Source organism: Aquila chrysaetos, chromosome Z, assembly GCF_900496995.4.
Source record: "Aquila chrysaetos chrysaetos chromosome Z, bAquChr1.4, whole genome shotgun sequence".
Lineage (NCBI taxonomy): Eukaryota > Metazoa > Chordata > Aves > Accipitriformes > Accipitridae > Aquila > Aquila chrysaetos.
In genome coordinates this window covers 83,800,437-83,824,309 of record NC_044030.1, presented here as the reverse complement: position 1 = coordinate 83,824,309, position 23,873 = coordinate 83,800,437, and the positions used below count along the sequence as shown (strand labels likewise).

Below are 23,873 nucleotides of genomic sequence, written 5' to 3'. Positions count from 1 at the left end.
ATCCACGAGCTGGATACAAAGTGGATATAATCCTCTAAGATATAGCAAAGGCCATGGGCTAAGACTGCAAACGAGCATTCATACCGTTAGAAGTTAAACTTTCAGAGAAAGAAGCTTCATCCCTCAATCACTTAATATTTTGTTTTTTTTTCTTGAGAAGAAGAAAATAAAATACACTGAGGTCTTTCTAATTACAAGAGCATGCTTACCTGAAACACAGTCAACCACAACAAGGGCACCATCAGTGACACGGAGAGCTGCTGTAACTTCAGAGGAGAAATCAACATGTCCAGGGGAGTCAATTAAGTTAATAAGAAAGCCTGAACCATCCCTGCACTGTTTGATGAAGGTCAAGTCATTGTCTGAGAGTTCATAATACATAGAAATTGCACTGTAAGAGAAGACAATTCATTTTAATAACTTAACAATGTTTCATAATTTGATGATTTTAAAATTTGCACTGGTCAGGCAACTATACCTGCTCTACCACAATGCCACTATTTCTTGAAGTACTTAAAGGAAAAACCACAAGAAGACTTCAATATTTCAATTTCTAGAGTTCTTAGGATCTAAAATTCTGCTTTGGGTGTAATTAATTTTTATTCTTATTCAAAATCAACACCTCAAGATAGTAGTCACAGCATAATATCACTGTCAGACTCTTGTAGAGTCATGCTCCAAATCACTTTACAACTTGTTAACTTTGCAGTTGCAGGCATCAAAAACAGAGGTAATAATAACAAGATGCAGCCCACCACAGTGGCTTAAAGGAACAGGGTATTAGTCTGTAAGCAATCCAATAAAAACAAAGGTTACTACTAAGAATCTTTCTGAAAACATCTTTCTCCATGGTGAGAAGCAAGTAAGAATGATTGCTAGATATCACTCAAAAGCTCTACTCCAATATTGCCCAGATTGCACTCTGAAGACTGTGAACTTCTGTTCTGTAATGCACAGCTTGATTCACATCTCAAATTAAAAAAGATCTGACAAGATGCAAGGGTTTGAGCAAACCATTTCTCTGTCTTCAGATTAAAAAGAAAGAAAAAAGAAAGATACAAAGAAATTCTTACGTAGATTTGATTGTGATACATCTTTCTTGCTCGTCTTTCCGTGTGTCTGTGAATCGCGTTTCTCCGGCTCTGGCTGAAGCAATGATGCCTGCTTTACACACCAAGGAGTCTGTCAAGGTTGATTTGCCATGATCAACATGAGCAATCACGGACATATTCCTAATATTGGACTTCTTGTCCATGATTGCTCGGATCTGGTCTACTGTGAAATTCACCTGGATGAGAGAGAAAAAAAAAAAAAAAAAAAAAAAAAAGAAAAGCAGCTATTGCTTCCTTTTGAAGTATGCAAAAGTCTATGTGAAATTTTAAAGTTTTACTATTTGTTATTAAATTCACACACAATCTAAAGATGAAATGAAGTAGTTCGTACTTTTAAGCTTAGCATTACAAATAGTTGTTTACATTTTTGGCATGTTTTTGTAAGTACGAAGAGTGGAGGCATAACTTAAAACACAGCTCAGAATTCATCTCACAAAACGTCAACTACCGCAAAAAAGAAGAATCCACCTGCGGAGACAGAACAGCTCATCCCTGCCAAATGTCACAGGAGGGTTAGTGCACGCAACTGCAAGCTGCAGGTCTCCACAGAGCTTCCGCACGCATCCTTCTCCTTCTCCTTCTCCTTCTCCTTCTCCTTCTCCTTCTCCTTCTCCTTCTCCTTCTCCTTCTCCTTCTCCTTCTCCTTCTCCTTCTCCTTCCACTGCTGCCCCTCACTTTGCCAGGTCTTCCTCCCACACCTGCTCTCCATCTCCCAGGGCTTTTCAGGTGAGCCACTCTTCTTGCTTTCCAGAAGAGGCGGGGGGGTGTCTTCTCCTTTTGTAGCCAATATACCAGCTCTAGAAACCGGCAGTCCAGCTCAGTCAAAAACCTCTTTAAAGTCTTTAATTAACCAAGTGCAAAATTTTTAGCGCCCCTCTCACAAATGACATCCCAGAAAGAATTTTTTCTAATTTCCATAATTCTTCTATCTCTTGCTAACAATTCCCCTCCTTCAATTTGCAGAAAAAAAATCTTGACCCTCAGAAGCCCTGTTAATTATCTGTTAAACACATGACAGCAAAGGAAGATGAGATCTTACTAATCTCAGCCTGTCTCATTCTGTAATGAGAGTCACCTGTAGGTCACAGGAGTGCAGTTAATGTGGTTATTCTTGCAAATCCCTTTAATGCATGAAGTGCTTCATAGGGACATGGAAAAAGACCGAATTCGGAGGAAAAAATGATGGGGAATATTAAACACAGACAAAAATCACATACCACACTAGTAGTTTATACTTGTTGCTCAAGTGAAGAAAACATACCATAAGAAACACTTAAATAGGTTCCTCATCTGTGAGTTGCAAATGATACAGAAATAATGAAACACGCATTTCTGTTGCTACACCAACAAAGGTTTCTAACACAGTCTGAGTCTTAATGAGTGCAACTGAACACAGGGAACCTGTCTTCTTGCAAGGATAAGATATTAATTAAAAAAAACCAACCTGGCCCAGCTCAAAATATAATTTTATGTGGGAGACAAAACAGGAGTTTTTTACATGAACAGATACACTTCTGATATATATATCTTATTATTGCATATTTGCATACTAACTTTGGATCTTCAGTTCAACTTTTTCATTATACATTTTCTCAAGAAAATGGTTCTTATTAAGAAAAGGAATACTTCTAATTAAAATAGCCAAGTTCTTTTTAGAGATGAGAAATATCCAAACTAAGCAGCAGCCTGGCCTCTTCCCCCCCAAATGTATTATTTCCCCACTCTCCCCTACATTTATAGTTTCTTTCCTACCCCAAAGTCTGCAATGGTAAAAACAACCAACCCACCCCCTTTTTTTTCTGCTGAAGAAAACTTAGTACAAACAAAAAAGTGTTTCGGGTATGCTTACGGGTTTGTCTGTGATCCACCTCAAATGAAGGCACTTCATTTCTGAATTTGTTCTGTTAGGTTATTCTTCAGTTTAATAAAAACCAATGATATTTCTTTTCTAGAATGTTCTAGGGTGTCCTGGCATCCAAAGTCTCACTCACAGCAAAATTTACATACTTCTTCTGAGACCTTGAAATATTTCTTTCTTCTCTTTCTTTTCCATTTAGAAAAAAGAGCACAACTACTTTTCTACTTTTATCATTTTCCCTGTTTGTAAATTGTGCTGTGCTAAAAAAAAAAATCAGTACTTTTAGCAAGAATTAAGTATAGTGCTAGATCTGTGCTAGATACACTTAGTGTAAATAAATACTTAAGTGTTGAGATGTATACCTAGCGCTCTTTGTATTTGCTAATTATACACTTTTTTAATGGAACAAGTGAAATTTACTTCTGACAAATATTTAAGTAGCACAGATATCACATTTTGAACTGAAACCTGTATTTTTTCCATTGTCTCCAAGTTTCCAATACATTTATATACGCAGGCTACATTGTAGTTTTCTTCAGGGGCAAAGAGCAGAGATGACCATAACAGTTTATTTCTTCCTCATATTTTAAGCATACACATGTCCATTTACATTAATTCTAAATTTAAACTTCATGCATGTGTTCCTCTGACAGGACTGGATGTTCTCCTACGGACTGTTGAAGCTATTCATGTAATCTGAGAAAGGATGGTATTGGAGTTGTAAAAACCTTGATTTGCACCTAAAAGCAATGGAGCCTTACTCTCCAGCTGGGATAATTATGCTACAAAAGTAGAATGAAAACAGATACACGGAGCGACTGTTATACAAGACATGGATGTAAAATGTTAGTTTTATGGGTTTAGTTGCTTGGTGTTTCAAGAACTCATTAATATATTACTATTACTTTGTGGCGGAGCTGGAGCAACTTGGGCTTGAGATAGAAAAGGATCACCAAGTCATGGTGATGGAAAAGGAGAGCCGAGAAGCACAATGAGAGAAGAGCAGGGTCAGGCAGTACTGGGCTGGGTGGTGGGGGGTAAGGCAAAGGACAAGGGAAATCTACAACCAGGTTTAAGGGATTAGATGGACTGTGGGACACAAAGCTCTACAATATTATACCTCAAAAGAAGTCATCACAGTCAAGGAGGTAAAGAGGCAGGCCTCCGTAAGTGACCTCGAAGCTTCTGCTAAGTCTCATGGCAAGCCAATACCAACAACACGAATATATTTTTATTTCAAACTTTCCATCCTTTTTCTCAACTGCAAGACAGCATCCCTTCCCAGAAACTGAAGGTCCGGTGTCTTAGATATTACTGCATGAGTACTTTTTGCCAGGCCTACATCAATATATACGCCTGGGCATGAAGCTTTCAGCCTGTAGGAAGTTAATACTGAGAGCCAAGTTTAGGTAAGTTATTATCCTTTATTATTGTTTGGTTCATCCCTTGGCCTAAATGAGTATTTTTAAGAGCTTAACACTGCTAGCTCAATTTTAATTCACTTTGTTGTATCATAGCAGCTGTTCTTGTTAATATAAGTGGGTAAACTACTCTTAAGTTTCTGCTAATTAGCTTGTTAATAAAATACAGTATATTAGAAAATATAAAGAGCTCAATTCAAGCATTAATATTAATGTCTTACCAGGCCTTCTGGCAGGAACTTCAGGATTATGTATTAATAAATGCTATCCACTTCCAAACATTTTATTTACCACTTTATTTACACAAATGCCAAAACAGAGTTTACCATATGTGCTGTTCTACAAGAGAGAGAGGCACTGGCATCACAATTTTTTTTTTGTCATAAATACAACTGAAAACACAAAGCCAGATTAAAAATTAATAGCAATTTTAATTTTAAATCTTTTTCATTAAAGAGCTGTTACAGAGTTTCTGTTCTGCTGTGACAGACAGCAACTGGATCAAAGTTATCTTGCTATGAAATGCTTGCTGCAGAGGGGTTAAGGTATTTCGTGTGCAACAGCAAGCAAAAAAATGAAGGAGATGAAACCAGTGTTTGCAGAAGGGAGAAAGATCACTGCTTTATTGCAAGCAGAACATCACTTTTTCCAAAACCCTCAAGTTTCATGGCCACTACAGCCAGTCAATGACCTTGCTCCTTTTAACTACTGCATTACATCATTTGGGTAGCCCATACTGCAGTGCTGCTTATCCCTGGCTATCAGTAACGCCTCCAGAGTAGACTGCCTTCCTCTTCTGCAGGGCATCTCCTTCTCTTAAAGATGTTCAAATTCGTATTGTAATGAACCATTATATAGCTTCAATTCAGAAATACATATTCTAAAAACAAAGAAAAATGAAAACACTTATTGAAGCTGACATAGGTAACTGGAATGTCTATTTCAGTAAACAATAATACTTATACAATGAAATATTACAAGAGTTAAAAAAAAAAAAAGAAAAAGGAAAGGGTTCCAATAGCATTAATCATCAAGAACTGCAAAGATGTACAAGCATCTGTTTATCACAGAAACAGGCTGGTAAATTTTGATTCACTAGAATAAAAAGAGACTCAAACCAGGTGAAACATATTACCAGACTGCAATAATTTAAAATAATGGGGCAGGCTTCCTAAGGGCAAAAATAAATTAAAAACAAAACAACACAACCCACCCTGCAGTGTATCTAACAGATTGATTTCCCTGAGAAAATACTGCTGATCTGATTCAGGTCAGACCATCTTTCCTCAAGATTAGTGCAGTGCAGCACTGTGTCATACATGTATTCTCACACATACACAGCCTTTTCCACGCCTCATTGGAAGCAATACTTTTATCTCCTGTCCTTACAAACACTGCCGATCAGGGTTTAACCCCAAAGCTTACACTTGAATTCACTACACGTCGGTCGGCAAAACGTACAGAAACGTTCACATCCGTGACCTACACTGCCAAGGTGCACTCCCCACACCTGCAAAAGGAGGAGAAAGAGAGAAACAACGCCACCCTCCCCGCCCGTGCACCCGGCGCCCTTCTAATAAAAAAAGCAGGTGGTGGTGGTAAAAACAAATAAATAAGCTCAGCGGTCCCCCAGCCCCACAGCCGGGCAGAAAGGGACGCGGTCAGAACCGTCTCAGCGCCGCCGCCTCCCCGGACTCCTGTCAGGACCGGGAGGGCGGGAACCGCCTTCCCCCCCCCGCTCCTCTGCCAGCCCCCAGGGCTGAGAGAGAATAAAGAGAAACTCCTGAAAAGTATCACGCTGCGGCGAGGGCCAGCGAGGCTACTCTTGACCCGCCACCCCTTTCCCAGCCCGCTGCTCCTGACAGGCAGGGCTGTGACAGGCACGGCGAGAAAGATGGCTGCCGCGCCCGCCGCCCCGTTCCCGGCAGCTGCCTTCTGTTAAGGCGCTGGCAGAGCCCGGCTGCCTCGGAGCACCGGTGTGGGTCAGCGGTTATGGCCAACCCCCCCCCCCCCCCGGGAGGCACCGCTGCCTGGCCTCCCCTGCCCCTGCGGGAGCACTCACCATGGTGGCCGATGGCTGCGGATCCCACCTGCCGCCGCCGCCGCCTCAGCCGGGCTGCGGGAGGCGGGAGCGAGCCGAGATCAGCTGTTGGCGGGCTCAAGCATCTTCGCCGCCGCCTTCCCTCCGCTCCCTCCCGCCGAGCGCTCCTCAGCTTGGCCGACGCCCGTGGTGTGCCGAGGGGCGGACGACCTCCCCCCGGGGCCGGGGACGGGGGGGTCCCCGCCCCGCTTGGCAGCCGCCTGCTCCCGCTGCGACCCTTCCCCGGAGGTGAGCTGCCCGCTGCCAGCCTGCCGGCCGCTCCTTCCCGGAGCTCTTTCCCAGAGGTAGCCCGGCCCCCGAACGCCGCCATTGACCCCCAGCCGTCGCCCGGTCCCCGAGGGTCTCCCGCGTCCCTCAGAGGAGCGGCGGCGGCTGCCGGGGTACCGGGAGGGGACGGGAGCCCCTGGAGGGCGCGGGGAGGCGGTGACAGGCCGGGTGCGGGCACCCCCCACCACCACAGAGCCTTATGGTGTCCCCGGCTTCACTAATTCTCCCGCGATCGCCCCGTGGCCGCGAACTCCAGGTTCCTGCGTGCTGCGTGGAGGTGAAAAAACCTCCCGACCGCGGCCATCAAGGCTAATTCCCCGTCGGTCGTACGGGCTCTGTCAGCTCTCAGGGAAACGTTAGGTGGAGCCCCGTCCCTTCCCCTCAGCGAGACCCGCCGGGGCGGGAAGGCGGCGGCGGACCGAGGCGGCTGTGGTGTTTCACCGCCCCGCTGCTGCTGCTGCTGCCGGGACCGTGGGTTCTCCCTCTCAGGATGACTTCGTGGCGGAGCGGCAGGTGGGATTGTTTGCTTTGAACAGGTAGTCAGGCTCGGTGCCGCAACCCCTTATTAGTTACTTTTAAAAACAGGTTAGATGGCTGATCGGTTGGCTGTTGAAACGCGAAGACGGCGTCGCCGCCCTTTAAGAATAACTCGCTGTCATGCCAGGTGCTAAAGTAATAACAGCGCTTCACGTTCTTGATACAGACTCGCGCCCGAAAACGTCTTTTAGAAATATTAGGTAATTAAATTGTCAAGCACAGAGTCAGCGCGTGATGTCTTCACTGAAAGCACCAACTTCTGGGATCAAACTAAGGGGAAAAATTGATACAGTAATACTTCCTGAGAATTGAAGATCAGAAAAGAAGAATATCAAATCAAGCTATTATGCAAGCATAATAGTATACATAAAGCATGGAATAAATGGCCGTATCAGCCGTACAGAATGAACGGTCCTTTTCAGAAACAACTTCCAGCCTCAGGAGTGGAAAAATACGGTCCTGTTACTTTTAACAGGGCTTCTGCCCAAGGAGAACTTGCAGGATTTTATTCAGATAAAGTTTAATATAATCAAATACATTTAAGATATCAAAATAGCAAGAGCAAGCACTCAGGAAGAAGCAGAAAGTGGGAATGTGATTAGGAAATTCTGGCCAATTTCAGTGGTCATAAATGGCCAGCAGGAGTTCAGAATTACACATTGCCTCAAAGGCATTACTCCTTAAAGAGCAGGTATTAGTTGCACCATACTCCTCAAAGCGATACTATAACAGGGGAAAAGCTAGTTCTGAGTGCTCCAGACCTTCGGCCAGATGCTTGGCAACTTCACATTGGATACACTGAAAGCCCAATGCATTTGCTGCCTTGTCAGTACCTGTATTCAAAAGAAAATAATCTATTTGACCACAGTCCTTGACTTGCCCAAGAAAGAAAAAGGCTGAGAGCTTCTTGCCATTCAGGCCCTGTGACTTTACAGGTGCTGTTCTTTTCATCCGTTTTCCCTGAACAAGAAGAAATGTTCACCAGATTCTTCGCTGGCAAGCTTTTTCTACACAAAGGCTCATTTTTCTTTTAGCATATCTTCCAGGAGTCGTGAAGCAGACACCAAACAGCTTCCTTTAATCAACCTGGTTGTGTCACAACAGAGAAAAAGCACTATTGCTTTGTTCTGAAGAGCTGGGCAGAACTTGTATGGACTTACTTACGCAGACTGAACTTCAGTTCTGCACACGGTTCTCTGTCAACATGGAGAGTTCTTTCTGCAGACTTGGTGGCTGATTAGAAACTCAGCTTTTTCTCATGCCTGTGTGCATGCACACACACAATTTTAGGACGGTTTTGCACAGCCAGTGCTCAGCCATGATCCCATAAATATCATTGAAATTAACTTTATTTTCCTCTGTCTTTAATTGCATTCCAATTTATGCCAATCTGTGGAGGAAAACAAACCTTAGAGAACTGTTGAAAAGTTTCCAAATTAACATACTGCCTGAAAAAACCCTCTCAGTGTTTACTGGCTTGCCATCTTCACGGGTATTTTATTTTTTATATGACCTCCTTTCCATTTAAAAATGACAACTCTTACACAAAGTATCTTTCAGCCTGTACACTACCTACAAAAAAATCTTCTTACAGGTGCTGACCATTCACGAGGTCCCTGCTTGTGAATGAGATTAATAATGCTTCCCTCCCTTATCCTGATTTATTATTATGATACATCTTATAAATAAGTATAATTATTTTAAATTATATTATAATATTGAATATGGTGATATGGGTGTAGAAGTAGTTATGTTTTATCAAGGCTTCAAGAAAATTTAGTCGTAGTCTTCATTCAATTCTGATTGTAAAACAGAATGATAAGGAAGGGAAAGTACAAGGAATGAAATGTTTTTTCTGCTTCAGGAAGAATGCAGGCAGATTTTCTGCAGTGAATTAAATAAGGGCTACCACTCAGCTTTCTGGTAACTTTGCTACATTGAGAACATCTGCTGAATTGCACTGAAAAGGTCACATCTGTTTATCTGGGAGCAGGATATGTTTTGTAACTGATTTAAAAGAATGGCATAGGCCAAGTGGCAATGCAATAAGGCTGCCCTGAGCAAAGCCAATGCGGAAGTAAACACAATTTCAAGAAGCTCTATCAGGAATGAGCAGTCTCAGTGAACCCACGTGTACAGGGTTTGAAGTCTCTGAGGAATCTCTGGATCTTTATTACTCAGGAAGCAAACAGATTAAGACTGGAAGCTCCCAGCTTGAGCCAGACCCGACAGCCAGATACCTTCAGTGGTAAGACCACTGTGAGCGCTTTCAAGTCTGGGATGGAGGAGTTGACACTTCAAAGCCCAGTTGGATCAGCTCCCTGGGGCATTCAAACTTTATCTCTGGCTACAGCGTGTCAAGGCAGATGTCCCCCTTTGAGGCAATGGGTATCACAGGTCTAAGGCGTAGTGTGAGATGGCTGGAGGAAGGGCACCCTCACTAAAGGGGGGTGGCTGTGAAACAACCCTCACAATGATCATATTAATCCAGGCTGATGAAACAAATCCAGTGTTTCACCATCTTCCTCTCATATCACAACTATGGTGAGGCTTGTAATAATAAACTTTATGCACATTTTTTTTTTTTGAAAAGGTGACTCAATATAGCCCTCTTCAAGCAGAAGTGATCCAAGATAACTCTCTTAGAGCTACTGTGGGGAGGTGAAAAGCTTTACCGCTTCAATAACACTACTGTTAAATATTTCTGCTTATCTGAGTGATGATAGGATAGTTATAAGAGCTTTTTGTGTAGTCTTATTCTTCCAGGCACTCCCATCTTCTAATATAACTTCTTCCTTCATCTAGCAGCAGTCATGAGCAGTTTACTATAATGATGAATGTGTTCACAGTAAAAAATGGCATTATAAAAACTGACTGTAATCAGGGGTAAAAGTGCCTCTTGTGGTGCTGAACATTTGTTCATGGTCAGTTGTTTACAAAGCAGTATTTTTCATTTTACAAGCAGAAGGATGATTTTTATAATGTTTCTCTACCCCAGTGCTCCCTGGGAGCTGAAAAATAAAATTTGTACTCTTTAGTGTCCCTGACATAACTGTGAGGTATCAGGTTTCTGCAGAGCAGGCAATGTTGTCAGTGATGCATGACACAGAGTAGCATCCAAGACATTCTTTCATGTTTTCATTTGATCATAATGCTAACAGGTCAATGGACCTGTTTTTGTCATTAGCGGGAATAGATAGGAACTTTTTTTATCCTTGGCCTGAGCATGTTTCATAATCAAATGTTCCTTTAAAGCTGGGAAATTACATTAGCATCAGAAAAAAAAGAAAAAGGAAGAATTTCTCTCTCAGGCACTGCCATATGTCTTTCCAGGTGGAAATACAACAGGGTGCGGTAAGGCAAGGATTGTGGAGGGACCCTGTTGTGCTTGGCTGTTGGAAAGCATATGGTGCAATAATATTCCAGCTCTGACTGTGAATTTTCCTTCTCTTGTCTTCTCTGGCAAATATCATCCTTCTAATATATATTCAACTATTCTGTTTGTGCCTAGGATTACAGTGCTCCTCCATCTTCAAAACTACCTATTAGATCAGGTCCACTTCAGAGAGAACCCCAGAAGAAACAGAGAAGAGGTATGAAAAATTTCCTCACTAGTTGCCTGAACTGTCTTTATAAAAGTGTAGAAGAGGTTACAGGGGCTTGGACTTCAATCATCTTAATGGAGACTTTAGGATGCTGGAATTCCAGGAGAAGGAAACTCTCCCCACATTAAAGCAGTAGCTGCTCCAGAGGAAGACAGTGCTGGTGCTCAGCCAGTTTTTGTGCCCCTGCAGTAATGCTGAGCTGCGGTTGGCTTGGTCTCAGGGCTTCCTTCCTAGCCTTGGAGGTGACTGCATGAAAAGTATCGGATTTCAGAATTTATTTATTGTTTAATCTTCCCAGTGCACTCTTCAGGGCATGATGTTGCAGAAGTGTTAGCAAAACCTGCGTTCCTATCATCCTGCTCTACTGTGCTTGGCCAGCCATGTGTAGGACAACACAGAGAACTTCACATCTCCAGGGGCTTCATTTGTGTGGAATCCAGTGAAATGCTTCAGATACATGTGTAACCAGAGGTTGTAGCAAAAAGTAGAGGTAGTTATATTTGTTTCAGTATCATCTTTCAGTATCAAGTCAGCATACGATACAGTTTCTGAGTGAGGCTGTTGCTTGCGGCTTCTGAGGAAAAAGGCATAAATCTTGGGCGCTTGGCAGTTTTGAAATAAGAAGCCCATGAACGGAAGTTTATCTGTAATCATAAGCAGTTTAACGGCTGGCTTCTATTCTGAAGCTGGAGGGGGGGTTATGTCTCCTAAAACATATCATTATTATCTCTACAGCTATTATCTCTAATGTAACTGTGGGTATTTGCATTGTCCAATCCTTTTTAAAAATCCCATTAGGCTTTTGACCTCTATGATTTCTGTCTGCACAAAATCCCTTAGAGCAAAATTAACCCCTTACAAAGTTTCCCGTGTATATACCGCTAAGGGTATTTCTACACTGCAGGCTTTCTGTGATGCATTGTGGCATCCAAACAGTTATCAACCTGAAGCTGTGTTTGCCAGAGTGGCTGAAAGGAAGTTGTGGACACGTATTTGGGCAAGGCTGTAATCTGCCAGCTTTGCAGTGTGGTTGTAGTACAGCTGTAAGTAACAGGGCTGAAACACCGAGTTGTTCACTATGTTCCTAAAACTAGCCGTGCCTCTCTCTCTCTTCTTCCTTTCCTTTTCTTGCTTTGCCTCACCTTGCCTTATCTTCTTCTTGCCTCTTGTCCCCAGAAGCTGAAAATGCAAAGTAATGCAAACTAACTCGAACTCACGCACAGTAGATGCAAAACAAATATTGCAGATTCTGTTATAAAGTGGAATCTGAGTTGTGCCTCCAGGCAGTGACTTGTGAGCATCACCTGATATGACCTGGCAGTTGCATGCAGAGCATTCATCAGATTGTTTATCTGCCCTGCTGCAGTGCCATTGTCGACACCTGTATATGCTGGTTGAATGAACTGGACATCGTCATCATTGCTGTGTTCTAGACAAAATACTTTCTCTTACTGCACAAATGTTGAGTAGAGCACAGTTGGCAATGTTAATGGGAATGTCGTTTGTGACATTAATAGCAAAATGGCAGCATCATCTTGCTTTCCCAGCAAGTGCATGCTCTATTAGCACTCCCCATCTGCTGAGTTTTTAATTCTATTGTGTTTTATATTTTAATGTTTTTCTCTGCAGTTAGGCCACTGCTCCACAACCAGAGCAAAAAAGGTAGCAAGGTTTTCTAACGGTAACGGTGGAAACTGCTACGTTGGTAATAATATCCGTTGGAAGCAGTAGAACCTCATCTTGTCCCTGCTTATAAGCACCATATCTCTTCAGTAGCCCGTGCATACATCTTTACAACATTTTTAACATTGATGTTTTTTAATCTGCTTTGCTTCTTTGAGGGATATCTCTCTCTGAATAATCACTCTTGAGATATTTAGTCTGGACTTGCGATTTCTCCTTGATCCTCAGAATCTGATGAAAACATTGTTCTCCTTTTCCTTTTTACTGCCTTTTCTATGGGAGGAAACAAAATTCTGAAAAATTCAGAAAGGTCACCTTAAGGAGTTTATAATCCTTTCTGTCCATCTCCTGCTGGCCCACTGTTACCTGGTGGTGGTGATGGTGGTAAATAAAGGATGAAGTCATATTTCTCTGAGTATAAACACAGTAAGGAGTAAAAACTCATATATAGAAACCCTTCACAATTCTGATAAAAAACAACTCTTTCATAAGAAATTTTGAGAAACATTCCCAAAAACTGTAGGGCTCTGAAGTGAGTTTATTGTGGGGCATAGGGTGCTGGGAACTCCTTATGACCACCGACTCTTCATCAAGTGCATACTTGGGTGGCAGAGAAATATTTTATCCCTCCTATTTCCTTTTCTCCCAGGGAATCCTGCAAATGTATTTGGTTTGGGAGTTCTAGTCTAGCAATGGGAAATTTGGAGTATGGTGGGGTCATTGATTTCACTGTGTTACAGTCCAGCTTTAGTGGTGGTGTGTTTTAAACAGAATGAGTTGCCCAGAGCTTGGGGAAAGCACTTTTTAAGTGGGAATGTCAAGTAAACTGATAAGTTATCACATAATTACAGAGATAGCAAATTGCACCAGAAATAGACAAGTCTTGTAACGTAAGTTCGTGCCCATTATCCTATCTATATGAGTGTATCTAACCAAGCTGGCACATTTATCCAGCTTTAAAACTTCAGACCTGGTTTGAGCTGTAAAATGTGATGGTGAGTTGATAAGGCAGGGACATTGCTCCAGATGTCATCAGCAATCTGTTGTTATTGTTCAGTCTTACTGGAGATCTACCTGGAGGCTTTTAGCAGGAGCAGAAAGCCGCTTTGTGCTGTGTGTTAAACAAACGGTAGCAGGCAGTCCTGGCCTCAATTAGCTATTAATTTAATAGCCCAGATTCTGCAAATTTTAACCTATTTTGTGTTACCACTATACCCATGTGAGTGGCCCCAAACAGGTTGGTGTTTAAGTTACTCATGAGACAATTTGCAGGATTACCCTGTAGATTCAGCATTTAACTCAAAATTATGCAGGAAATAAGTCTTCTGCCCTTTTTTTGCTTTTTAACAGTCATGCCTATAAAAAGTTACATTGATTTAGAATTTTATGTTTAGATTTGTTCACATTTTAGGAGAAATAAACCTCTTCAAAGACAGTCTAAATGCTTCTTTTAGATGCAAAAATGAAGCCTGATAGAAGAAATGCTCCTTAGAGAAGTTTTACTAACTCCAGGGGATTTCAGCCCCACTGGAGCAACTGAAAGAGCTGTTTCCAGCAAAGGCAAGGATTTAGCTCAAGAAAGAGGCTTCCCCCAACACAAACAGCTGTTTCTTATCACATAAGAGAGAAAAGCTGCAAAAGAAATAGGACATAAACTACGGAGCAAATAAAACTGCTGCTTCCCTGCAAACATCCCTTACAAAGTCTCCAGCATAGGAGGGCTTTCCAGCTCACGATGCAAGACCCAAAGCAGGGGGTGGGCTTCGTGGGCTGGGCTGAAATTTGACATCAGGAGGAAACTGAAACCCAGCATTGGTGGAAGCTTTCTGTGATGCAGAGGTGAAGGCTGGATTTGGCTTGACGCTTAGGGGAGATGAAAGAGGGGGACAGCCCGCGATTCAAAGAGCAAAAGAAACAGGAGTCCATAAGTGGCAGTGGAGGAGAAACAGAGAGAAAGGGGCAATCTGGCATAATGGGAGGGCAGCCACAGCACATGTAGAAGGTAAATAAGTAATCACAGTAAAATAAGGGGCAATTTGGTTGGAAAACATCTGGTTGTTGCTGCTCTCCTGGTCTGGCTGGATTTCTTGCAGATGGTATGTGCTGTTCTCTCTACAGCACATTTCCGATACATTTGTGCAAACCTTTACAGGAAATCTAGCTCCATAGTGATCTGCATTCATCTAAAAGCTTTGTTAAGAATTATGAATCAATCCCAAACACAAAAGAATTAGTTTTCAAATTGTGATTTTTTAAAAAGTAAAATACATTTGTATGGAAGAAAATGAGAGTTCAGAGACAGGTATAGCACACCTGTAAGATGCATGTGAGTTGTGGGAGGGGGGATTGCAAGCTAAAGATCACTTGCAATTAGCTGCTGAACTTCATGTGTGCTGTAGATTGCTTCCTTTAAATGCGTTAGCAAGCTGTTAACACCTGCACTGAACATAGCTGCCAAAAAATCTTGGAGTATTTAACTAACTCTAATAATAGTTTCATATGTTAAGAGAATGGTGTGGAATTATAGAATTAGGAAATAAAGAGGGATCATAATGGAAACTGACTGTGTGAAGAAGTGTAAACAAATCAGAAGTCAAATTATGTCCTATTATATCTGACTCAGATATGATTTGCCTCAACTTGACTCCTCTGGGGTTGCAGGGTGTTTTTTCCTGTGCTACCTAAATAGTATTTGAGCATTGTGCAGATGCTGCCAAGTTAATCAAACTAACAGTCATTTGAGCATGAGCATGAGTTTTAGGGATGAGCGATCAGGGCATTTGCTGAGGCTGCAGGTCATACGCAACCCCATTAAACTAAATAGCAGTGCAGATCATCCAGTGTGTGGATGGGAATGGAAGAAGAAAAGAACCTGTATCTTAGCATCTGACCCTATAATGTGACATTGGCTCCGCCCTTGAAGAAAGAGATTTAAGATCTTATTTCCTGTTTCTAAGTAAATCTCTTATCTAGGATCTAGTATCCATTATCCACCAATATGTTGAGAGATTGCAATAATGAATCTTTCTGTCACATCCAGGGGAGGTTGCTAGCAGCACTGCACCTCTGATATTACACGCTCTAATTACATGCAAGGTTTTTAAGAGTGTTGAAACATCACAGAAAAGAGAAAAAGATAAAAACCAAGATTTCAAAATACGACAAACCAGGACTTCCCAGATAAAATCCCATAGAGAAAATGCAGCTTGTTTTATTTTGCGCTTGTCTCATGGGCAAAAAAGAATGTTTAGGTATTCCTGAAGGAATGCAGAAACCACAAACACAGGCTGCAGAAGTTGCAATTAATTGCACTACAGAGGGATGATGCATCACCCATGTCCTACTACAGCTTTGCTTTGAAGAACTGAAAGACTCTCCAGCCACCCATTCAGCCCTCTGCGCAGCACTGTTTTGCACCCTGTCTCTGGGCAGAAGGCCAGGATGCTTACGTACACAACTACCTTCTCAAAAGACTTTTTCACAGATATATCAGATTGAGGTATTTAATGGAGGAATTAGGTGTAGTATTTTAAATGAACAGTGACCGAACAACTTGATTTTCACTCAAAAATGGTCCAAATTTTGTAATGGACGGTGCCAAAATAAGCTTGGTTTAGGGTCAATGTACAAAAGCACCTAAACCTGTTTCTAGAATAATTCTAAGGTTTCTAAAGCACACAAATATGTGAACACATCGTGGTTTTTGAAAGACTGCAACTATTTTTGACTAAGGTATTTAAAGACTACAGGTATTTTTGACCACCAGTGTTGGTTTCCTCCAGACCTAAATTCTTATAGGTTGTGCAAAGAAAACATCTGCTTTTGCAGAGTGATTTTATTCTTGGCTGTTATTCTATTTACTGTAATATCAACTTATTTTTGGAAGTCCACTTCATATTTCAGGCACAAGTGTGTATTTCTAAAGTATTGAAAACTAGCAGTGTTTTCCTGTCAGGGAAAGTGAGAAAATGGGAGTAGTCAGAATTTGCATTTATATAGCATCCTCTCTCAAAGGATATAGAAGCACTTTGAAAATACTAAGTTGCCCAAGATGCAGGGCATTTTCAGTAAAAGGTTGTGTGATATTTGCAGATCTATCACCGACTACACTAAATGTGATGAAGGAGATGCAGCCAGGAAACTCTGACCTCCAGGACTTACATGGGAAAGGAAACTTGGAAAAATCGAAAACAGCCTATCTCATTAAGTAGTTCAGCAGTTCATTCTCTGACCCATAGACATGATATACTCTGGATGATACCTGGGGAGCCATGCATGAAGGAAGGGACAACCTTAAGTTGTTGCAAAGTTGCCAAATAGCTTTTAGAGCTCAAGTCTAGCTGTCTAGAGCTTTGACAATTGGATCAGTACAGCTTTGGTACTATAGACAGTATTGGTATACGATTTAATTAGAATGACCCCTTTTTACTGAATTCTGGGAATGTCAGCTTGCTAATTTTACCTCTGGCTTCTTTTCAGGCCAGCTTTTCCTTAGAAGGTATTTTTTAAATTGGGATGTGGGATGCTTATTAGGTCACTGAAAGCGACAGAATAGAGCTGTAATCAATAGTTCATCATTGGGAAGGAGGGTGCCAGAGGAGGTGTTGCAGGTCAGGTGAATTGCTCTAATGGGACTCAGAGTCACAGAGCAAGAAAATTACTTTTTATTGCATTTGCTCATCATCATTAGTTATAACCCTTAGTGTTCATTTATCAACTTTCCAATGATTCCCCAAAGAATTAGGATACATTTGCCTTACAAAACTCTCAAGAGTGTGATTCTTACTGTTTGAGTATTAAGATGTGAAAAGGATTCTTGTAAAATATTTAAATTTATTGCTGTTAGGAAAATTAGCTTTAATTAGTACAAGAAAAATTGCTTACTAAAAATCTCACTGGGTCTCTCTGGGTCTTACCAGTGAGGATGTAGACCCACCAAGGAGCTTTTAGTTCTCTTTTTCAAGAATAGAAAGAGAAGTACAACCTCTGAAGTGAAATCTCACCCTACCATCTTTGCCCTTTAACGCTAAGATAGAAGAGCATTTTTCTGTGTGACAAGTTTAAACACTGACAATATTTCTGCATTCTTAGTTACTTGTGTGATTTTAGCAAAATGCCTCTTTTTGGACCTATAACACTGGGAAAATCAGCAGTCCCAATTTGTGAGCTCAGTTACAGATATCCTGACTTGAGATCTGCAAAAGAAACAGCTGTTGGCCAGTTTTTACTGGCAATGTGAGAACTATGTGCTCAGTTACCAGTTCTGTTTTGCTGCTGCTTCTGTGAATATCCCATAAGTGAATTTACATGTAAAAATTGTGCGTGATCGTCTTTGTTGGAGGTACTGTATGTTCCATGTGATCCTGGCAAACATTCAGTCTTTTCTAGTTCCTGAACTATTAACTGCTGTCTCCTCTTTTAAAGCAATTTCTTATTTTTCCATCATATTTATTTTACAGTTAATTTAAAAATTCTATTACTTTTAATATTTCAATTCTGATATATTTTTCAGTATCCCAGTAAGGGACTTTAATCTATCAATATGCTTTCCTTGCTTGAGTTGTGTAGTTTATGACATTTCTAGAGTGCAATATTCTGTTCTGAAAAGAAAAGCAAGTATCATTCAGTTTTAGTGGATGTCTGTGTTTGTACGTATTAGTTTAAAGATAACCATATATGCATTAAGAACCTCCAGTTCAATGGATATCTAATTTTTGGAAATAAGACTACAACCATTAGAATTTTCTTAGCATGGGCATCTTCCTAGACCTGCAACTGAAATTGATACACTTTCCAGTTACACAGCTAATAATAAATATATCTCTTTCAAAGAGCAGATTGAAAGTACTGCAGATATCTATCCCCTTCACACCTCAGTAGATCTATTTTGCAAGAAGTTTGTATCCTTTATGATGAAACCCAAGAATATTGCTATGTTATATGTTGGAGTAATCCACAGCTTTTAGTGTCCTATGATCTAGAATTAAAATCACATGAAAACCAGGAATATTGTTTCTTGCAGAACATTTTGAGCTCAGCAAAGGTGGCATGGCTCCTACTGCTTTTCAGCTAAGCTTTTGACATCTCTTAAGGCTTGGAACAGAATGAGAGGTATTATTAGTTAGGTAAATGAATCCCACCTGCAGTGCTTTTCATTATGTGACAAAAAAAAGGTTTCAGTTAGGGGTCAAAGCAAATTGCTTGTGGTCCAAGACCTCAAAACGTATTAATTTTTCTTGGTCACCTAGCAAACTATTTCTTATATGATTTTTTTAACTGTGGATTAATTTTTGTCAGCACTACATAGATGTGTCACCCTGATCTTAGTTCCCATTACATATTCAGAGAGTATTTGGCCAGTATTGATGCTCCCAGTCTGCCCTTCTCTGTTCACCATTCATTCCATGAAGCTTCTCCAGCTTGATACCTCTCCATTCTTCCAGGGATTTTTGGGTGATGATGAAATTTTAAATGATGACCTTTAAATTAAATGATGACATTTAGATGAAAACATCCTGTTTTCTTGGTTTCTCTCTCTACCAATAACAACTAGAATGCTTTTTAAGGAGGAAAGAAATTAAAACAAGTATATAAGAAGGAGGGAAGGTGGTTTGGATGGGTGACAACGTCATCTGTACATTGGGTTTAATCCATGTTAGGTGTGGTAGTCTTGGCTCTGCCACTTCCACATTATGGTGTCTTGAGCAAGTCACTCTATCTCTGGATGCCTTAACCTGCCCATGGCTTGAGGACAAAGCTTTCTACAGACAAATATGTGCTGTGGGCATCAAGCCAGCCTGGAGGTCAGGGCATTGGAATTCACTAACCAGACAACTGAGATCAGCCCAGCCACCAGGCTACAAAGGTGGAGGAAGGCTGAGGTGAACCCTTGCGCATAGTGATTTAGGAGGCTGCAATGTATTTCCTACGGCCATATATATCTATCTATCTCTATATATCTGTATATATATATATATATATATATATATGCTCCTTGCATCATTTTGTAAACTTATAGTGCCTCATTTTGATATTGAGCAGGAGTCAAAGTTGTTACAGAAATGTCAAAAAGAAGTGAATGAGGCCTTATTCATCTCTTAGTAATGTAAAGAACCAGACCTCAAGAATGTCAGTAGTAGTTTCTGCATCATCTAGACTTGAAGGGGGAGGGAGATAATGTCAGGCTTGCCCATGACAAGCTGTGGGATGACACACCAAGGTTAGAGGGATGGGGTGCTAGGGAGGGCCCTCAGCCTGCTGCTCTGAGATGTGCTGGCTACACTGCAGCATGCTCGAACTCTTACGGAGATCAGCCAGGGGCTCCTGAGGTAACAGGAGCCAACAGGGAAACACCAGTGAAATACCTCAAAGGAATTAAGGGGTGTTCCTCTAAGAAGGTGACATGGCCAACAGCCCAGCTGAAGTGCTTCTACACCAGTGCACGCAGCATGGGCAACAAACAGGAGAAGTTGGAAGCCACCGTGCTGCTGAAGAGCTATGACCTGGTTGCCATTACTGAAACTTGGTGGGATGAACCCCGTGACTGGAGTGTGGCTCTGGATGGCTACTGGCTGTTCAAAAGGGACAGGTGAGGAAGGAGAGGCGGAGGGGTTGCCCTCTACATCAAGAAATGGGTAGAGTGTGAAGAGTTGTCTCTGAAGTATAGCCATGAGCAGGTTGAAAGCTTATGGGTAAGAATCAGAAATGAAGGCAACAAAGGGAACCTTGTGGCTGGTGTCTACTCCAGGCTGCCCAATCAAGGGGAGCCTATTGACGAAGCCTTCTTATTCCAGCTACAGGAGACATCGCGCTCACAGGCTCTCGTCCTGCTGGGCTAGTTCAGCCACCCCGACATCTGCTGGGAAAGTATCATGGTGAGCTATAGGCAATCCAGGAGACTCCTGGAATGCACTGAGGATCACTTCTTAAGCCAGTTAATAGACAGCCCTACCAGAGGGAGTGGGATACTGGACCTGTTGGTCACCAACGCAAGTAAGCTGATTGGTGACATCAAGATTCGAGGCAGCCTGGGCTGCAGTGATCACGTACTGGTGGAGTTCGCAGTCCTGAGGGGTATGGGTCAGGTGAAGAATAAAGTCAGGACCCTGAATTTTAGGAAAGCAAACTTGCAGCTGTTCAAGGAGTTAGTCAATAGAACCCCCTGGGAAACTGCCCTCAGGGACAAGGGAGCAGGAAAGAGCTGGCAGATCTTTAAGGACACTTTCCATAGAGCGCAAGAGCTGTTGATCCCCAGTAAGAAATCAGGAAAGGAAGGCAAGAGACCAGCATGGATGAATCGAGACCTGCTGGTCAAACTAAAGGGCAAGAAGGAAATGCAGAGGCGGTGGAAGCAGGGACGGGTATCCTGGGAAGAGTATAGGGACGCTGCCTGGTTGTGTAGGGATGGTGTCAGGAAAAGGCCAAGGTGCAGCTGGAGCTGAACTTGGCAAGGGATGCAAAGAATAATAAGAAGGCCTTCTACAGGTAGGTCAGCCAGAAAAGGAAGGTCAAAGAAAGTGTACCGCCCTGTCCCGGTTTCAGCTGGGATAGAGTTAATTTTCTTTCTAGTAGCTGGTATAGTGTTATGTTTTGTATTTAGTATGAGAATAATGTTGATTACACACTGATGTTTCCAGCTGTTGCTAAGTAGTGTTTATACTAAGTCAAGGATTTTTCAGCTTCTCATGCCCAGCCAGCAAGAAGGCTGGAGGAGCACAAGCAGTTGGGAGGGGACACAGCCAGGACAGCTGACCCAAACTGGCCAAAGGGATATTCCATACCATGTGATGTCATGCCCAGTATATAAACTGGGGGGAGTTGGCTGGGGGCAGGCGGATTGCTGCTCGGGAACCAACTGGGCATCAGTCTGTGAGTGGTGAGCAGTTACATTGTGCATCACTTGTTTCATATATTCCAATTCTTTTATTATTAATATTGACATTTTATTATTATTATTATCATCATCATTATTTTCTTCCTTTCTGTCCTGTTAAACTGTCTTTATCTCAACCCACAAATTTTACTTTTTTTTTCCCCCCTGATTCTCTCCTCCATCCCACTGGGTGGGGGGGAAGTGAGCGAGCGGCTGTGTGGTGCTTAGTTGCTGGCTGGGATTAAACTATGACACCCCCTTAATGAACATGACTGGCAAACCGGTAACAACAGATGAGGAGAAGGCTGAGGGACTCAACAACATTTTTGGCTCAGTCTTCACTGTCAATCTGTCTTCCCACACCTCTTGAGTAGATGGACCACAAGATGGGGACTGGGTGAGCAAAGGCCCTCCCACTGTTAGAAAAGATCAAGTTCATGACCGCCTGAGGAACCTGAACATACATAAGTCTATGGGACCTGATGATCTGCATCCCAGAGTCCTGAGGCAACTGGCTGATGTAGTTGCCAAGCCACTCTCCATGGTATCTGAAAAGTCATGGCAGTCAGGTGAAGTCCCTGGTGACTGGAAAAAGGGAAACATTGCACCCATTTTTAAAAAGGGTAGAAAGGAGGACCCTGGAAACTACCGACCTGTCAGCCTCACCTCTGTGCCTTCAAGATTATGGAACAGATCCTCCTAGAAGCTATGCTAAGGCACTTGGAGGACAGGGCGGTGATTCAAGACAGCCAGCATGGCTTCACCAAGGGCAAGTCCTGCCTGACCAACCTAATAGCCTTCTATGATGGAATGACTATATCAGTGGACAAGGGAAGAGCTACGGATGTCATCTGTCTGGACTTCTGTAAGGCCTTTGACATGGTCCCCCACAACATCCTTCCCTCTAAATTGGAGAGATATGGATTTGATGGGTGGACTGTTTGGTGGATGAGGAATTGGTTGGATGGTCACATCCAGAGGGTAGTCAACGCCTCAATATCTAGATGGAGATGGGTGACAAGTGGTGTCCCTCAGGGGTCTATATTGGGACCAGTACTGTTTAATATCTTAATTGGTGACACAGACAGTGGGATCAAGTGCACCCTCAGCAAGTTTGCAGATGACGCCAAGCTGAGTGGTGCGGCTGACATGCCTGAGGGATGGGATGCCATCCAGAGACACCTGGACAAGCTTGAGAAGTGGGCCCATGTGAACTTCATGAGGTTCAACAAGACCAAGTGCAAGGTTGTGCACCTGGGTCGGGGCAACCCCAGGTATCAATACAGGCTGGGGGATGAAGGGATTGAGAGCAGCCCGGTGGAGAAGGACTTGGGCGTACTGGTGGATGAAAAGCTGGACATGAGCCAGTGATGTGTTCTTACAGCTCAGAGACCCAACCGTGTCCTTGGCTGCATCAAAAGAAGCGTGGCCAGCAGGTCGAGGGAGGGGATTCTGCCCCTCTGCTCCGCTCTGGTGAGACCCCACCTGCAGTACTGCATCCAGTTCTGGGGTCCCCAACATAAGAAGAACATGGACCTGTTGGAGTGAGTCCAGAGGAGGGCCATGAAGATGATCAGGGGGCTGGAGCACCTCTCCTATGAGGACAGGCTGAGAGAGTTGGGGTTGTTCAGCCTGAGGAAGAGAAGGGTCCAGGGACACGTTATAGCAGCCTTCCAGTACCTAAGAGGGGCTTAGAAGAAGATGGGGACAGAGTTTTTGGTAGGGCCTGTAGTGATAGGACAAGGGGTAATGGTTTTAAACTAAAAGAGGGCAGATTCAGACTAGATGGAAGGAAGAGATGTTTTACGATGAGGGTGGTGAGACACTGGAAGAGGTTGCCCAGAGAGGTGGTAGATGCCCCATCCCTGGGAACGTTCCAGGTCAGGTTGGACGGGGTTCTGAGCAACCTGATCTAGTGGAAGATGTCCCTGCTCGTGGCAGGGGTGTTGGACTAGTTGACCTTTAAAGGTCCGTTCTGACCCAAACCATTCTATGATTCTATGATTAATCTCACTTAGTTTTAGCTGTAAAGAAGCTAGAGCTATCATCTAAGCTAGTCATTTCAGCACTTTCTGTAGTCAGTGAGGAGAGAGCAGCACACCCAATGGCTGATTTGCCTGTCTGTCTACCTTAAAAAGCAGTGAAACATTTCTGGAGATGCCTGTTTTCATCTGCTGGCACTAGCAGGAGTCTGCTGAACAGCTGTTCTAGAGATCTATCACTGCGAGAGCTAATATTCAATCAAATGAATTCTGCCTTTTACACACCACACACATTTTCTGATCAGGCTCATAGCAAGACCCAGCACATGTTTCTTCCAGAAGGGAAGCTGGATTTAATTTTTTTTAAATTTCAGTTCAGGAAAAAAAAAAGTGTGTATATATACTATATATATGTATATATATACACAATATATC

The 23,873-nt window shown here is 42.5% G+C and overlaps 2 protein-coding genes across 10 annotated transcripts in view; one reads left to right on the top strand and one right to left on the bottom strand.

Moving 5' to 3' along the window:
* The window catches only part of LOC115337264 (elongation factor 2-like), a 30,128-nt gene extending 23,566 nt beyond the window's left edge, over window positions 1-6,562 (bottom strand). For 4 of the 8 annotated variants that reach the window (XM_030005407.1, XM_030005409.1, XM_030005411.1 and 1 more), the window contains exons 1-3: window positions 1,444-1,570; window positions 1,074-1,288; window positions 210-391 (exon numbers count right to left, since the gene is read on the bottom strand). In XM_030005407.1, the coding sequence (XP_029861267.1) occupies window positions 210-391; window positions 1,074-1,288; window positions 1,444-1,515 (469 nt within the window). In that variant the 5' untranslated portion in view covers window positions 1,516-1,570. The other 4 variants (XM_030005412.2, XM_030005413.1, XM_030005416.1 and 1 more) reach the window with 4 other exon arrangements.
* A 41-nt stretch (window positions 6,563-6,603) lies between these two features.
* ST8SIA5 (ST8 alpha-N-acetyl-neuraminide alpha-2,8-sialyltransferase 5) overlaps window positions 6,604-23,873 on the top strand; it is an 82,128-nt gene continuing 64,858 nt past the window's right edge. The window contains exons 1-2 of one of the 2 annotated variants that reach the window (XM_030005424.2): window positions 6,604-6,720; window positions 10,808-10,889. The gene's annotated coding sequence lies outside the window, so the exon portion shown is untranslated. Of the gene's footprint in view, window positions 6,721-10,807; window positions 10,890-14,492; window positions 14,587-23,873 lie in introns of those variants that run through there. The other variant, XM_030005425.2, reaches the window with a different exon arrangement.